The sequence below is a fragment of the Sesamum indicum genome, linkage group LG14 (genome assembly GCF_000512975.1).
Source record: "Sesamum indicum cultivar Zhongzhi No. 13 linkage group LG14, S_indicum_v1.0, whole genome shotgun sequence".
Lineage (NCBI taxonomy): Eukaryota > Viridiplantae > Streptophyta > Magnoliopsida > Lamiales > Pedaliaceae > Sesamum > Sesamum indicum.
In genome coordinates, this window is record NC_026158.1 from 3,116,829 (window position 1) to 3,133,782 (window position 16,954).

The 16,954-nt window shown below is 31.6% G+C and overlaps 2 protein-coding genes and 1 pseudogene across 2 annotated transcripts; 1 reads left to right on the plus strand and 2 right to left on the minus strand.

Annotated features, from left to right (window-relative positions):
* Positions 1,688–3,435, plus strand: LOC105176857. The gene is made up of 3 exons (XM_011099794.2): positions 1,688–1,961; positions 2,856–2,927; positions 3,026–3,435. Exons 1-3 carry the CDS (start codon positions 1,778–1,780, stop codon positions 3,316–3,318), a joined length of 549 nt encoding a protein of 182 aa, XP_011098096.1. The 5' UTR covers positions 1,688–1,777; the 3' UTR covers positions 3,319–3,435.
* Positions 4,946–5,470, minus strand: LOC105176859 (annotated as a pseudogene).
* LOC105177067 (cytochrome b561 domain-containing protein At2g30890-like) lies at positions 6,817–11,950 on the minus strand. Its single transcript, XM_011100090.2, has 4 exons — positions 11,726–11,950; positions 11,477–11,638; positions 9,112–9,260; positions 6,817–7,482 (listed from the first exon to the last, which is right to left on the minus strand). Exons 1-4 carry the CDS (start codon positions 11,759–11,761, stop codon positions 7,173–7,175), a joined length of 657 nt encoding a protein of 218 aa, XP_011098392.2. The 5' UTR covers positions 11,762–11,950; the 3' UTR covers positions 6,817–7,172.

A 16,954-nucleotide genomic window follows, 5' to 3' on the forward strand; every position in this document is an offset into this window, starting at 1 on the left:
CAATATATAATCATTGTGCCGTTAGAGGGTGCTATAGTCGGACTGGAATAATTTGGGAATAATAAATAAGGGAAATTAATCACATTTGAATATCATTCCTATAATTGGTATACACAATATATAATCATTGTGCCGTTAGAGGGTGCTACAGTCGGACTGGAATAATTTGAGAATAATAAATAAGGAAAATTAATCACATTTGAATATCATTCCTATAATTGGTATACACAATAAAATAGAGGGTAATAGAATTGTCATTCCTTACTTCATTAGTTGATTCTATTAATATAATTGATAATTAGAAAATAATGCTTAGTAATAAAACAAAATTATTTTTATGACAAATTTGCTCTTTTTTAATTTTTCTTAAAAAAGTATCTATTCGTATTTTATTGAGTATGTTGAATTTAATTATATAACAACAGTATTTTCAAAATTACTTACAAAGGTTATGAGCAATTTATAATATATCTATATATAAATAATTTATTGACTCGTTAAATATATAGATAATATTTTCCTGCCAAAATATAAAAAATGATTCGAACATCAAATAGACTAATATATTTAATCAGTGCATCTACTACTATTTATTCAGTACTTAGTTAAAGAATGTATTTATTTACATAAGAAATAATTTTTAACTCAATAAACATATAGATAGTATTTTTTTCCCGAAAGAAAATTTTCGAACAACCAAATTGACTAATCGTTTTAATCATAATGCATCTACCATTATTTTTCCAATACTAGGTGAAAATAATATTTTGAATTTAATAAAAATAATCAAATATCAAACTAATATCACTTTTTTATTACCATGCATATATAATTATTTTTCAATGCCGGACACAAGTACTTAAATGAAATAACAATTAAAGTTAAATATCAAACTAATACAATAATAATAATAATAATAATAATAATAATAATAACTTTAATTCCCAACATGTTGGGAATAGCGAATACCATGTTGGGAGGAGAGAATGACTAATCATTTATTCAAGGGAATAAGAATTTTCAAATTTTGAGCATACCAATCATAGATCTAGGAATAAATTTGGGAATATCTATTCCATTCTTGCTCCACTTCTACGTACCAATTACCCTCTAAATGTTATAAATAATATTATATTACTTAATTTAAATTTATCAATTTTATTAAAAAAACTTATAAAGTCAAGACGAAAAATAAAGGGACAATTACACTTTGTTATCGAGGATTGGTGCAACTACACTGCATGATAAAAATGATGGACTACGAAATTTATAGGCCTTAATCTTTTTATGTGACATATGCCACAAATAAGGTAAATTGCAATCTACCTACCTTTTTTAGAAAAAATAAGTAAATAATTCTTTTATAAAAATTTAGCAATTTACCCCTCTATATTTTACGAAATGTAGCAATTTACCCCTTTTATGTTTAAAAAATTAAAATAATTTGCCTCATTAGGCAAAAAGGTAAAATAATTTATTTTTTAAAATACAGAAGATAAATTATTATTTTTTTATAAGATATAATTTGCTCAATTTTAATACCGATAAATTGCTATTCACCCTCCACAAATATAATCACTACAACACACTAATCTATCTATTTCTCAGTTAACTGATGCACGAGGCTGCTGTTGGACCCACAAGAAATAATATATGTGGAGGAGCTAATTTTCTGAAACCCCATTTAAATTGAGGTGGTCGTTTGCCAATTCCTTGCAACTACAATGGAAGCTGAAAGCTCTTTCCCAATTGCCCCAAGAACACCACAAATATTTCTATGGCACTTAATCTTGGAACTGCTTCCACTGCTCTACATCCAAGACCCTTAATTTCATCAAAGATTTCGAAGCACAGAAATGCCCTGAAGCTCGAGACTCCATCTCCATCTTGTCTGAAGACGGCTGCTCTCTCTGAAGGAACTGAGAGTAGAGTGACTGAGGAAGATCCACCGACTTACTCTGGTAATGTTGTTGCCGTTTTCTTGATCTGTAGGGTGTTTGATAAGCAAGGATTTCTGGGCTTTATAAGTTAGAATTTGAAATGATTGATTGGTTCAAGATTAGGATTTGAAGCTGCCTAATGCAGTAGGCTTCATTCTGGCCCTTTTATTTTTCCCCTGGTTGCTGGATTATTGAGAATTTGCAGGTTTTAGGGTAATCTTGAATGTGCAGACACTTGTTTGTGGAGCTTAAAGTGGTACTGCTTTGTTCTATTACAAGGGCAAGTGTGATTAGGATTATTGTTGACGTGTTGGAAAGATTACATCCTTCTTGTTGTGTTCATGTTATTTCATTTGTAAGCCTGTCTTTTTATCAGAACCAATTGAGAATGTGTATAATTAGAGCTTGAAGAAGTTCTGAATTTCAACAGGTCAGTTAAGAAATTTTGGCTAAAAATGTAGTACTGAAGTTCCCTTCTAGTGAAATTCCTGGAAATTGGTGATTTATGAAGAGCTTACTTGATTGGTTATTTGCACGTTTTTATGCATAAGTGTATTCGATATCATAGTTGCTCGAAAGAGATTTCTATGCTTATTAGGGATTGAGTCTCGTTGAAATGCGTTTTGGCTTTGCTGAGTTCATTCAAAGAGTATAACTGCAAAATACAGAGTAAGAAAGGAAGGTATAAGATTTAAACATACTCATGTTAACATGTCCAAATTTTACCTAAACGAAAGGGACATGAGCAAAAGTTTCATCACAAGAATCCCGACATTTTAGTTCTTTGCTCTATATTTACAACTGCTTCAACCTTAGCGTCTGATTCGAATATACAAAATCTCGTTATTTTTATTTGTCTCGCATCCTTTTGGTTCATATAGTAGCTGATTTGTTCATCTGCATTTTAAATTTAAGGGTCGTCCTCTTCTGCTCGGATGCAACTGGATCTCTTGGAACAACTCACTTCTGGTAGCTCCTCTGATGATGGTACTTGCCTCCTTTGCCCACCATTTGTTTTTCACTAAATTGCAGACGTGTTTGGTAATATGTGGCTTCGCTTCTCAAGCTATCTTTATACTAACTAGGTTACGAGAGTGACGGTACATATAGGCCGACGATACGTGAACAACTTGCAAATTTAGTTCCGGATCGTGATGATGATTTCAGCATTCCGCTAGGTAAAAATCTGAAGAAGGTGACTGCCAAGTTCTTAACTATATCACAGAAGAGAAACATCCGAAGGCAGGCGTATTTGAATGAAGTCTCTAAGAGGAACGACTCGGTTTTCTTTGCTACAATCGGTGCATTTGTTCTCCTCCCTCCTCTTGTTATTTTAGGAATAGCAATTGCAACAGGTTATGTGCAACTTTTTCCATGATAACTGCATCTGTACATATTATAGGAAACAACACTTCTTTGAATCAGTATAGTAAACTTTGTTATCTTCTGATCATACATTCTCAATATCATCATATTCCAGCTGATAAATACTTTTCCCTGTGGTGTATAGATGTGCTAAAGGAGTCTTCTTACACTAAGTAGCTGTATTTGACAATCCCGACTTCTATCGTCTTGGTTAAAATCTCTCGAACGTTGAGTTAATAGACATTCCGAACGGGAAGTTACTCACATTGGTTAAATTTGAAATAATTATATGATAAATTTATCGTAGTTTTTATGTGATTAGTTCAATTTTGTCGAGCCTTATCTGGATATGAATTTTCATTTTGATTAAGAAGAATAGCAATTTTGGGAGATTATATACTTTTTCTAGTTGTCTAATTTATGTCTTGAATTTATATTTTTCAGTAAATATAATATAAATACCACTCTTATTTTTATTTAATTATAATAATTTATTATTAAGTAATTGAGTATTTTCTCTTTATTGAATGTTAGAAAAATCAATCAGTAAAAACAGTTTTGAAAAAACTATATACATAATGCAATTTTAGGGAAGAAAATAGGGAAAAATGCAGGCAACCCCTTGTGATATTGCAAATGAGCAAATTACCCCCTTATGAAAAAATAAATAGCGATTTGCCTCCCTGTATTTTTTAAAATACTACAATTTACCCCTCTATAATTTTTAAATGAAGCAATTTACCTTCTTATATAAGGAGATAAATTGCTTTATTTTACAAAGTACAATGGGATAAATTACTATATTTTTTTCATAAGGGAATAATGTACTTATTTTCAATATCACAGGGGATAAATTGCTATTGACCCTTAGAAAAAATATAAAATACAAATGACTGAACTAGCAGAATACAAAATTTAACATTACATAATTGTCATTTAAAAAGTTAAAAAAATAATTTTAAGAATACTCGACTTGAAATTTTGTCTTCTTATGTGGATTTTTTAAAATCGTTCTTTTTCTTAAGGAATTATTGCCTCCTCCTTGAAGTATTTCTTGAATCTTTCATAAGAGATAATTCCTTATTTTAGGGATAATTACAGTTTTGGTCCCTGTATATTGCCACTAATTTATTTTAAATCCCTAAACATATTAAAGTTTTATTTTAGTCTTTCAACTTTTAAAATATTAATAGTTTTGGTCTTTAGGCCTAATTAATGACCATTTTGTCCTTTCAAAGAAAACATAATATAGTCTAACTATCTTTTCCTTATGCTCATAATCAGACCCAACATGCTTTCGAAAGTAAAATTAAGCCTTCATAAATTCATATATACATTTCTTTGACCGTCTTGTTCTTGGAGTATTTCAAGTACTCGATTTTACGAACTTTCTTCAACCATATTACCCGAGAATACCAAGGAATTGGAATACTCGGAAACAAAACGGTTAAAGAAAGACATGAATTTATGGAGGCTTAATTTTATTTTCGAAAGTATATTGGGCTTGATCACGAGCATAGAAAAGAGATAGTTGAAAAATATATATATATATATTTTCAATTTTCCCTTCAAAAAGGGTAATCAATTGAGCCGAGAATGATACGAGAGTTTCATAAAGCTTGAAAGAGTCTACAAACGACAGTAATTGTCTCCACACTGATGCTAATAACAAACGAAATTTGAGAATCTGATTAATCCAGGAATTAGTATTTTGAACTCTGGAACAGATCAAAGATTCAAACAAAGCCAACAAAACATCCTACTGTTGCCGGACTCCAACTTTCTTCTTCTGCCAGAGGCGATCCAAGGCACTATCAGCCATCACCCTGAGCACGAATGAAGCCACAAAGAGCAAAAGTAGAGAATGGACCAGCGTAAATGCCCCTCGCATCCACATGGCCGATATTGATCTGCACTGGTGCATTGTCCTTGGAAGTAATCAACCTATTAGTAGCTGAGCACTTTCGAGGAATGTACAGATCCATGTTCTGTCCCTCTTCATTCTGCATCTTGGCAGGTGTCTTCAAAAACTAAGTGAATAACACAAACACCGGATTACAGTTTGCTGGCAAGGATGGACGGTCACCAGAACTGATAGTTGGACTACATGTTTGCTTTGAAAGGGCAAAATGTTCATTACTTAGGAATGACGACCGAAACTGTTAATATTTTAAAAGTTGAAGGATTAAAACAAAATTCCAACATGTTTAGGAACTAAAAACAAATTAATGGCAATATACGAGGACCAAAATTGTAATTTTCCTCTTTTTTAAGAAGGATTTTCAAGATCCTTCTTCTGCCTAGTAGTTCATGTTCTCTTCTTGTAAGGATTATTTGGATCCGTTCTTTTCTTAGTGGATTATTTGTTGGTCCTTGGAGGATTCTTTGAGTCCTCCCTTCCTCTAATTTGTTGCCAGGGTTGCTCATTTCTTATATATACATTAGTGGTCTTCTTCACTTCTTAAGTCCTATTAGTCAAAGAGTATTATCCTTTCTTCATCATGCCTAAGAGAGGTACTTTCTTCACGTGCTTGCTTTTTCTGAAATATTTGTGTTTTTGCTCTATCGAACATGAGTAGTCATAGTTTAGGTTCTAATAATAATGAGCGATGCATCTACGGGACCATCAGATTTTCTCCAGGGTGAAGACGAAACTTTTTCTGAAAGGGGGAATCCGAAAGTTCTCCTGAGAATTGTGGAGGAGGCTGAGGCAAGGACAACCACACATTGACCTCTTGCGTTCAACAGGCTGAGGCTTTGTCGGGGTGTCACGCCCTGGAGTTGGGGAGGGCCATGGCAGGTCACCTCGGCTTTCTTCAAGTTGATTACATCTTGCCTCGACTTGGGGATCGCTCGGCCTTGGCCAATGAGGTCGAGTCTGGTTGTTGTGGCCTCGACCACACTAGTCAATTTGATCGCCCATATGATATCAACTCTTTATTTCCTCCTATCGATACTATTCATATTATTGTTGATTTGTTATTCTTTTTTTTTGTAAATGCTTTTGATTTTCTTGTTTTAATGGCATGTTCGAGATTGTGGACACGAAGCAATTTTATCGCACATATAATATAATAAGTGAGGGCTGGACTAACTTTTTTGGCCTTCATGCTAGTAGCAATAAGATGGCCAGAACTATGCAACATGACAGAAAAGTTTAATATTTATTACACCAAAAAACGAACCTGAAAATGGACAAATTGCCCATATCCTCGCGAAATAGTCATGTATAATAAGTGGTTAAATCAAGATATGAGTGTCCGTTTTACTTTGTTAAAAAGAACATGGTATTTTCTATTTTTATCCCTTATTTGATCCTTCGGAGTAAACATTCATATATATCTAGAAATCCCACTTACATCGTAATTCAATGTAAGGTAAATAAAATGTAATTAATATTACTAAATCCCATTTCACATTTAATCATTTAAGAATGAATCATCTATCTACCCATACAAAATAATAATAAATAATAATAATAATCACAATTTACAAATTTGAAATCGAAAATGAACCACATCCCATTACCTTTTGCTACAATAATGCATAGTCATTGAAAAGAATCCACTCACTATAAATAAAAAAAAAAAGAAAAATAGTTACAAATATTAAATGATAATTTTAAAACTATATATCATAAAAAAATATATATATCAAACGACAATAATTTTGATTTTGTCACAATACAATTTTCAAAAAATTCCAATCACCAACGAAAGTTAGGAAATCATCATTGTGACAGAACAAAAATTCTTGTCATTTAATATATATAATTAGTGATAATATCTATTATCAGCTTTTTTTTATATCGAGTGTCGACAAGTAATATAGAGATAATTTATTTAATTAAAACATGTATATTAATTCTCAGCAAGGTTGAGATGGTGCTGCTTTCTCCGGGCACCTCGGAGACATCTCTTGATCGGTGGGTTGGACGGGCTTATTTCCCAGAACTGCGCCTTGTTTCTGTATATAGTTCCATTTCTCTTGAAGAATGTAGAAGAAGAGTATGAGAGAGATCTGAAGAGTGAAAATGATGGTCCAAACCCTCACATTCTTTGATGTTCTGTCATGGTAGGCTTGTAGGCCTGTGTATATGTTGATGACTCCAAGTAAAGACACTGATATTCCCACAAGCCAGTGGAAAACAAACCATATGCTTCTGCCTTTGCTTCCCCTGTGCACAGGTAGTGAATTATAAGCAAAACTATATAACTTCGTAAGGTTTCGACATATTACAAAAGACAAAAATGTAAGTAAGTCTGTTATGATATTATAAATAAACAAATTTTCTCCTTATAAAAAAAAATAACAATTTACCTCCCTATATTTTGAAAAAAAAATACAGGGGGATAAATTGCTATTTATTTTTCATAAGAGAGTAATTTGTTTATTTATAATATCACATTGGGTAAACTGCACTAAACCCTGTTACGAAAAACCCTCTTGGCTTTAAAAAAAATTACACTTGCATTTATGAAATTGGGTTTTATGTTCCAGATTTTTGAAATTGGATATTGGAAATGAGCAAAGTACTCCCTTATGAAAAATGAATAGCAATTTATCCCTGTGTTTTAAAAAATTAAGCAATTTAGCTCCTTAGGTAGGGAGGTAAATTACTTTATTTTTTAAAACATAGAGGGGTAAATTGCTACATTTTGAAAAATAAAGAGGGATAAATTGCTATTTTATTTTTTAAGAGGGTTGTTTGCTTATTTTTCATAACACAGGTGTGTACATTGCAAGTTACCCCATTATTTTTTAACTCACCACATTACATTCATAACTTCATAATATTTTCAATTTTGGTTGGAAGCCTTAATTACGTTAAATTTTTGACGAAAACAATACATGCATGGCATGAGCTCCATTTAGTCTTGAGGGGATTAAGATTATTTCTATAAAAAATTTAATGAAATTAAGATTTCGGACAAAAATTATAAAATTTTTCAGAATTATGAGATACAAAGTGGTGAATTTAAAAATAATGATATCAAAATTATGAAAATACTAACTTATGGGACGTAAAATGCAATTTTATGTATTGTAAAAGAAGGCTGGAGGGGGCTTAGTTATAACTTTGTTCGTGCACATATGGGGAGTTAGTGCTTTTAGTTCGACGGAAATCTGATTTGGCAACCAATTTATAATTTTTGCGAATTCAGGACTTTTTTTGTCGGAAATTGCCAAAATCGCCACAAAACAATTTGAAATTTTTTTTACTCCAAATCGTTGGCCAACTTCGATTGGCTTCCCCCCAGCCCCCTACCATTTCAGCACAATTCAACCGGATTGCCCAAAATATACAATTTTTTGTCATCACGTGATAAGCACATAGTACGGGGCGATTTTAGTAATTTATGGTGAAAAAAAATCCTCAATTCACAAAAAATTATAAAATTATTGGATTAAATTGCAAAACCACATATTTTTAGGACTAAAAATGCAATTCTCTCTCTATATATATAGGACCAAAATTTCTGTTAAGCTGCTAAAAAGACTACAGTATAATATTGGCTTAAATTTCTGAGGGAGTTGAGATAACTATACTTTAAGGTCACCTTTATTTTGAGTTATTATTTGGGATATCTGACTTAATCACCCTTTAATTTTTTATTTACTTTATTTCGAATCGACTCGATATTAATAGTTAAAATCCATTATTATAGCTAATTATAATTGAATTGCAATCTCAAAAGTATCTGTACCACTGAAATACGATCACGAAGAGGGCTAAGAATTGAAGTTAATTGCTCGACTCAATCAATATACGTACACATGCACATAAGAGGTATTGATCATTTACCTGTGAGGCCTGAAGATGCCAATCAATGCTTGCAACCACATGATAATGTAAAAAGCTAACCCTATTCTCTGGTGATCATTGCTGAAGGAGTTGTCGAAGTATTTTATTGACATTACAGCCCCAGCTGTTGCAAGCAGGACTGCCAAAACCTGCAGGTGGATATCACTCATAATGTGGTCCAATTCAAGTTAAAATACGTGTGGTGTGTGCAAAAGATAACATGGAAAATTAAATATGAAAATGCATGTTTTATGCGAATATATGTATACATGAGGAGAAATTATTATAATATTTGGTTTCATTTTTGGCCCATCTCCAGACAATGTTTGCTTTGATTTGTTTTGAAAGTTTTGGTGTTTTGAGATGTTTTGAAACAGTGCTTCATTTATTTTTTGTCAAAATAAGTCTACACTAATTATAGATTTACAACTAAATAAATTATATACATACTCATACATATATATAAATATATATAAAAGAGACATGATTTGACAATGAACAATAGTTTTTGTCTTCCACTAAACAACATCAAACATATCATACTTATTTTATATTATCTCAAAAAATAAATTCAGACATACACACTATCTCTAACTGCACATACTTATTTATCTTTGGTTTTCTCGCTCTATCTCCATAGAACACACCAAAACAAGTTAAAAATGAAACCAAACGTAGTGTATGTTTTTCATCTATAGTTTAAACTCTCAATACTTTTAATCTCATTATCTACGAAATTCTCGAAAGTAATCCTAAAATTTTAAGAATTTGACAGAAAACATAGACATGTTGTTATTTCGGCAATTTTATAATGTAAGTAGACAGGAGGACGGAAAATGAGATTTTTGTTTTAGTAATTGGACTATTTTTAAGACCCCTTAGCATTGGGACTGAGAATGCACTTGACCTCAATTATGGAACGAAAAATACAACTTTCACTATATAAATTGCGTGTGACGATGTAAACTTTTGCTCCTGTATAAGAAGTATACTTGTAATTACAAAGATAATTTCATGGATTGTACTTATAATTTTATAAAAAAATAATGAGCAAATGTAGTTAAATCTAATTTTAGAAGGTATTAATGTAATAGATTGACTATAAAATATATGTCACAAAATTATAAAAAAATAAAAATAAAATAAAATATTAAATCAAACTTCACGCTCTAAATAGTCGTCCAGAAATTTAAGTGATGTGTTAAGGCATTACATTGTCATCATTCATGTGATTTATTTTCCGGCTAAAGGAGAACAAAGTAGGTTAAATACAATTTACCTCCTGTATTATATGTGAAAATAAGCAAATATCGCTTGTTAAAAAAATATTAACAAACTATCCCCTATATCTCAAAATTAAAGCAAATTATCTATCTACTAATGGTTTAAATAGGAGGATAATTTACTTCATTTTTTAAAATACAGAGACTAACTTGTTATTTTTTTTTTACATAAATTTTTTTATTTATTTCTCATATTTCATGGGTAAATTGCAGGCGTTATTACCCTATATATATAATGTTATCCCCAGAAAAAGTTACATTGGTGAATAAAAAACATTGTTTTTTTCTTCCCCTCCAAGTATTGGTAATAATTAAGACAAACTAAAGATAATTAATAGAGTTGATTTTGGCCTTGTGGGGTACCTTATCTAACTAACAATTGATGATATTGTTCCTTTACACTGTACAGATATTGTTTATCATGCATAGATAAAAAAGGCTACAAGCAAAAGAATAAATTAAAAACTAAAAAAAAATACCAAGAATTTAAGAAAAAGTTGCTAATGAGTAAATGAATTTGATGGTAATGTACTTCTCAAAATTGAAATTAGTAAATAAGCTTTATATATACGGAATGAGTTTGGTCAAATTTGAACTAATTACTAGACAAATATGATTAGTTTATAGTTCAAAAAGTGATCAATCACATTATAAGTATATTGTGCGAAATTTATGCTTGACACACTCGAAAAAAATTACAATTAGATACAATGTTAATGGATACTGCTAAAAATCATGGTAAAAACTATTATTAATCATAATTAAATAAAAATCGAAGCAAAAAACTAGTTTTTCCACTATCAAAAAATTATTTGCTAAATCGGAGAACCATGGTAAAAATATTTGCCATGGCTTTTAGTCATGTAAAATATTTTAGTCACTTTCACAAAAACCACGATTGACAATTGTTGCGTGCTCGTGATAAATAACTATTTAGCACGGCTATTTATTATTAAGTAGGACAATTAGTTATTGTTATATTTTTTGTAGTGATTGGCTCGTTTTGACCAGACCTGGTAAGGATAAGAATTAATTTCTGGGAGTTCCATTAGTAAAAAGTGTAGAAATGTGGATGGACTTGCCTGTGTGATAGCATGAATGTAGAATATGATTCTCAGCCTTCTGCCGGATTCCTCTCTGATGGACATCCTCTTTATAAGTATAGCAACTGGCATTAGGAAACCAACTGAAGCCCACAGCAGAAATCCATGGAGTTTGATCTCAAATAACAGTTTAGGAGTGATCTGAAACCATATCAACCTACTCACTAAAACCTCTTACCTCAAACATGCTAAAGATGCATGGTTCTTGAAATGTATACACATACTCACCTTGTATTTGTTGCTCGACTGAACGACGCTTTCCATCTCCGTATGCCCTTGAGATGAGCCAACCGACGCTACAAGATTGAGGACGGGGAGCCCGACGGGCAACGCAAAAGCCACCAGCTTCTGTGGAGATGGCCGGCAAACGCCTATAAGAACAAGGAAAGCAGCAAATAAGGCTAATTTGAAAGAGAAAAGCAGCTGGAGAAGTGCTTTTTGCTCTTTGTTAATTCAAAGGGTTTTTCATGATTGTATTGATTTCTCACAAGGAATAAAAAAAGTTGCACATTACTCTTTTCTAGCTGCTGCTTTTGGTATGTGAAGGCAAAGTGATATTACAGCAATGTTGTTTGTATGACTATTGCATTGGGTTTATATATAGGAGAAGAAAGTTGAGAGGAATGGGCAATTGGTTTTTGATTTGAAAAGGGGTGGGGTCCTTTTGACAGGCTTTTGGCTCTAATGGGGGGAATGTAGAATTTTAGGGTTGGAGGAGATGAGAAATTTGTGGGCTTGTAGTGGTGCACAATTGTTTATGCTCAACAACACTATCTTCTGCTACTACCCACTACGTGCTACACACAATTATACAAACTGAAAAGTGCATATGATGAATGAAATGGGTTTCCGGGAGATAAATGTTATTTTGGTACTCAAACCTTTAGCTTTTTTGGCATTTTTTTGTCCTTTCATGAACTTTTTCGTTAAACTTAACGAAAATTTCATTTAAAGTGAAAAAAATGCTATTTTTCTCCCATTTTGTGGTGTTTTGATTTTCAAGTTGTAATCCAATACACCCATTTTTCCTATTTTTTTGCAAACTCTAAAAGAGAATAAATAAAAAAATGAAAAAATATATTTAAACAACAAATTTTTTAAATAATCTTAACAAAAAATTGTCAATAATAGAAAAATTATCAGTAAATTTTAGAAATTTATTGTTTAAATTTATTTTTTTCTGATTTATTCACTTCTGAAGTTTGAAGAAAATAGAAAAAAATAGATGCTTGAGATTACATCTTGAAAAGCACCACAAAATCGGAGACAACTACACTTTAAATGAAATTTCTGTTAAATTTAATGAAAAAGTTAGCGGAACAACCAAAAGTGCCAAAAAAAGTTAAAGTTTGAGGACCAAAATTACAACATTAAATTATTTGAGGACTAATACCGCATTAGTGACTATATTTAAGGACCAAAAATGCATTTATCCCATTTTTCAGTTTATTGCCCTAAGAAAAGACTATTTACGAAAAAAATTATATTTTTCATTTCATAATTTAAATTCAGTATATTTTCATTTTCATTGCTTATGAAATTGTTAAGAATAGTCTCAGAACTTGCAAAACGTCTCATTTTTACTTTTCTTGCCAGCTTCTTCTATCAGGAAATTAACGTAAAAAGTATGCGCAAATCACATAGCTATTGTCTTCGCAGAATAAGAGAAACGGTCACATGACTCGGACACGATTTTTCCATAGAAAGATTGAAAGTAGGATTCTTTTAGGTTACAAGAATGTTTTTTAGAATTCCGTAAAAAAATGGATTAAAAGTGTAAAAAAACTAGTTATGGGATGATAAACAAAATGGCAAGGCAAAGACTGACGGATGACATTTAGCTATTGATAAATATAGGATTATATTGTTGTACCTCCCATTATATTGCCTTTTATCTTTTAAAATGGAAAAATTATATTAACGTCATATGAGATTAGATCAAAATATATAAGTATCTTTTATTTTCTGTAAAATTATAGCTACATCTTCTGAGGTTATAGTTGTAATTATAACTACACCCCCTATTCAAATACAAATTTACACAAACACCCTTGAGAATTATTAATCTAACATTTCTTAATGGGTGTCGCTGTAATTTTGTAAAATATAGGAAATTTTGTGTAATTTGATATAATTTTAGGGGATGTCAATATAATTTATCTTAATAAAATTTATATTAAAAAAAAATTTACTTTTGTCATTTAATGAAAGTTATGAAACCTGTCAATTAAATTTACGTAGTACTTTTGACAAAGTGGAGCAGCTTTTTACCATTTGTCCTTTTTCGTTTATCTATTTCTTGGTGCTCTTTTCATTTCCTTCTTTGAATTGGTATTATAAGTTTGATATTTGAATCTTACTCTTTCCTGATGTCATTATACGCGAACGGATACGTATCCACAAACACTACATATAATAGAAATTTAAAAATTATAATAAATTAATATCAACTGTAATTAAATAAAAAAATAATGTAAAATTAAGTTATTTTTAATATTAGTTTATTTATCACAGTTAGTCATTGTTCGTCATGGTTCTAGTCATGACAAAGCATTCGTGATAGGTTTTATAATACTAAAAAAGAATAAAGGAAAAAAGAGAAAAGTTTAGAAATAAAATTTTTAAGTGACAAATTTTAATATTGTCACTAATTATATATAGTGATAAATATGATATCATCACAATATTATTGCGATCACATAATATAAAATATTTTTAAAATTATCACTTAATAATATATCTCTAGTATTATACTATATCTTGTAGAGTTTATTATGACTAATATTTGTTCTTGCCTCTTGAAACAACGAACAATAGTTATTGCGCATATATATAAGAAAAATATAATTTGAGTCCTGTAATTTTAGGAGAACGACAATTTTGGTCTTGTTCGAATTAAAAATTCTCATTTTGATTCTGTAACTTTAGAAGTTGTAGCAATTTAGTTGTGTCCGTCTGATTTGACTGAAAAATTCCATGTCACCCATGTCAGCCCCTAAATTAGGGCTTTCAGTGAATTTGATGATGTGACAGTCCAAGTTGTAATTTTTAATTGTAATTTTGGTGCTGCAATTTTAGGAGGTCGGGAATTTTGGTCCTCTCACTTTCGATGTAACAATTTTAGTCCCCAATCTTTCAAAATAATAACAATTTTGGCCCTTAAGTCCAATTAAGACAATTTTGACTTTTTAAGATAAAAACTCAATAGTCCTATCACATGCTCTTAAAAAGGTCCAACATACTTTTAGAATAAAATTAAACCTCCATAAACTTCATATCTTGGTTTGACAGTCATGCCACCATTTCCAAGCTCTCGATTCTTCGGACTTCTTTCAACCATACTGCTATCACAGATGGTCCACAGGTACTTGACTTATTTAACAACAAATTTGGTGAGACGTCTACAATACATCAAGATCCGGGGTAGAATACTAGTAAGGAGATATTATTTGGGTAAATTTCTAAAATACTCAAGTTCTTAATATTATGATAAAAGGATCTGATTCCAAAAAATTCGAGCTGGTTAGCTCAAAGTTTTCTCAAGATCTAAGAAATATCTAAAAGACAGTTCCAAACGATGGACATAAGTTAATCTATATACCTACGAAGATATAACTCTTGAACCAAAAGATGGACGAGATCTCTCTTTGCTGGTGTTCTACCCGGATCTTGATAGATTGTAGGCATGGCACCGCATTTGTTGTTGTTTATTACTGAAGGAACCAAGTACTTGTGAGTCATCTGCTACGGTAGTGTGGTTCGAAAAAGTCCGTAAAATCAATGGTTTGGAATATCTAGTGGCAAGACAGTCAAATCAATGCATGAGATTTATTTATATTTAATTTTATTTCAAAAGCATATTGGGCCTGATTAAAAGTATGTGATGACTATTACATTTTTATCATAAGAAGGCAAAATGGTCACTAATTGGGCTTAGGACCAAAATCGCCACTATTTTGAAAGATAGATGACTAAAATTGCTACATCCAAAGTTAGAGTACCGAAATTACCAACCACTTAAAAATATAGGATCAAAATTATAGTTAAAAATTACAACTTAAATGTCATATCATTAAATTAATTAAAAGACCCAATTTAGGTGCTGACATGGCTGACAATATGGAATTTTCGACCAAATCGATTGAAAAAGACCTATAATTGCTATAATTTTAAAATTATAGTACCAAATTATAAATTTTAATTTCAACAAGCTCCCAAATTTCCACCCCTAATTTACAGGATCAAAATTATAAATTATATGTATATATATGATTAATTATAACTATTTACGATGATTTTCGCTTTTGTCATGACAGTTACTCAAAACAAAATGTTATATTTCTTATAGTAAAATAAATCGGCTAATAATTTGTCAAAGTATTATGAACTATCGTCAAAAGCCACAAAATATCGCTTTCGCATGCATGATGAGCATACACAAACATTCGTTGTATTTCGCAACCTTTCTCTCATAGTTCTAACTTTTCTATTGTTTTTTTTCCATGTGTCTGTTACCATCAATGATACAGGTTCTGGGATCCTTGGCATAATGGTTGCTAACAGAAACAGCTCATAAAAGCACAAATTATAAGACGAGAAAATTTGTGTAGACAACATGTGGACCATGAAGAATAGATAATTCATGCAAATGCAACCCTTTAGTTGTGGGAAATCTAGTCGTGATTGCTATATTAAAAAAGCAAGAAATGGTCCCTCCCCCCGTTATCATTTCCCTGCTGTTGAGTCTCAAATGTGATGATGATAAATTGGATCCTACAATGTTAGTCTTCTTGGTGCTTGATTGGCCACAAATCTTGGATTCTCATTTTAACTAGGTTTTGTGGGAAGACTTTATATGATATTTGCACGATTTCCAATGAGCATTCACACGATTTCCACTTAGATTTTAATTAGCGTATCTTAATTAACGTTGGATCTTTAATTTGATGTATGAGCTTAAGACTGTATTAATTGAACTTTCATCCCTCCTTTACATTTTGTGTTACTAGATTCCATGTTTTCTAGTCTTCTTGTCTCTTCTCTGATAATTGTTTTTTTTTAAATACCATTAGGTGAGATCAATGTGATAATTTGGTAAAGGAGTAAAAAGGAACTTAGGGCATGATTAGGAGTCCATCAAGGGAGGGTGAGGGGTCTAGCTATCGAGGGGCGAGGTTTGAGGTTCAGCTTTGTCAGCTCGTGGGTAGAAGGTCCACCCCTAGCAATCAGGGTTGCAACCCTTATGCTAGGCGGTGTGGCAACACTTTGCCTGCATGCGGTGTAGGCACCATCCAGCCCACAAGCAATGGGGTGTCTCATTTGGCGGGCGGTATGTTACTTGTCCTACTGGCGGGCAGGGCTCGCCTTATCCTGTAGACGGGTACGATCCTACATCCTCGGTGATCAATGTTTCTTCTTCCTATTACCATTTTAATCATTCCAAAGGGGGGGGGGGGG

What these genes read in the sequence shown, in the direction of transcription:
- LOC105177067 (XM_011100090.2), bottom strand. Translation starts at nt 11,761, where the DNA reads ATGGAAAGCGTCGTTCAGTCGAGCAACAAATACAAG. An exon ending in AGTCGAGCAACAAATACAAG is followed by an intron (nt 11,639 to 11,725) that starts GTGAGTATGTGT and finishes ATATGGTTTCAG; the next exon opens with ATCACTCCTAAACTGTTATT. An exon ending in GGCATCTTCAGGCCTCACAG is followed by an intron (nt 7,483 to 9,111) that starts GTAAATGATCAA and finishes ACCTGTGCACAG; the next exon opens with GGGAAGCAAAGGCAGAAGCA.
- LOC105176857 (XM_011099794.2), top strand. Translation starts at nt 1,778, where the DNA reads ATGGCACTTAATCTTGGAACTGCTTCCACTGCTCTACATCCAAGACCC. An exon ending in AGATCCACCGACTTACTCTG is followed by an intron (nt 1,962 to 2,855) that starts GTAATGTTGTTG and finishes TTTAAATTTAAG; the next exon opens with GGTCGTCCTCTTCTGCTCGG. An exon ending in TGGTAGCTCCTCTGATGATG is followed by an intron (nt 2,928 to 3,025) that starts GTACTTGCCTCC and finishes TATACTAACTAG; the next exon opens with GTTACGAGAGTGACGGTACA.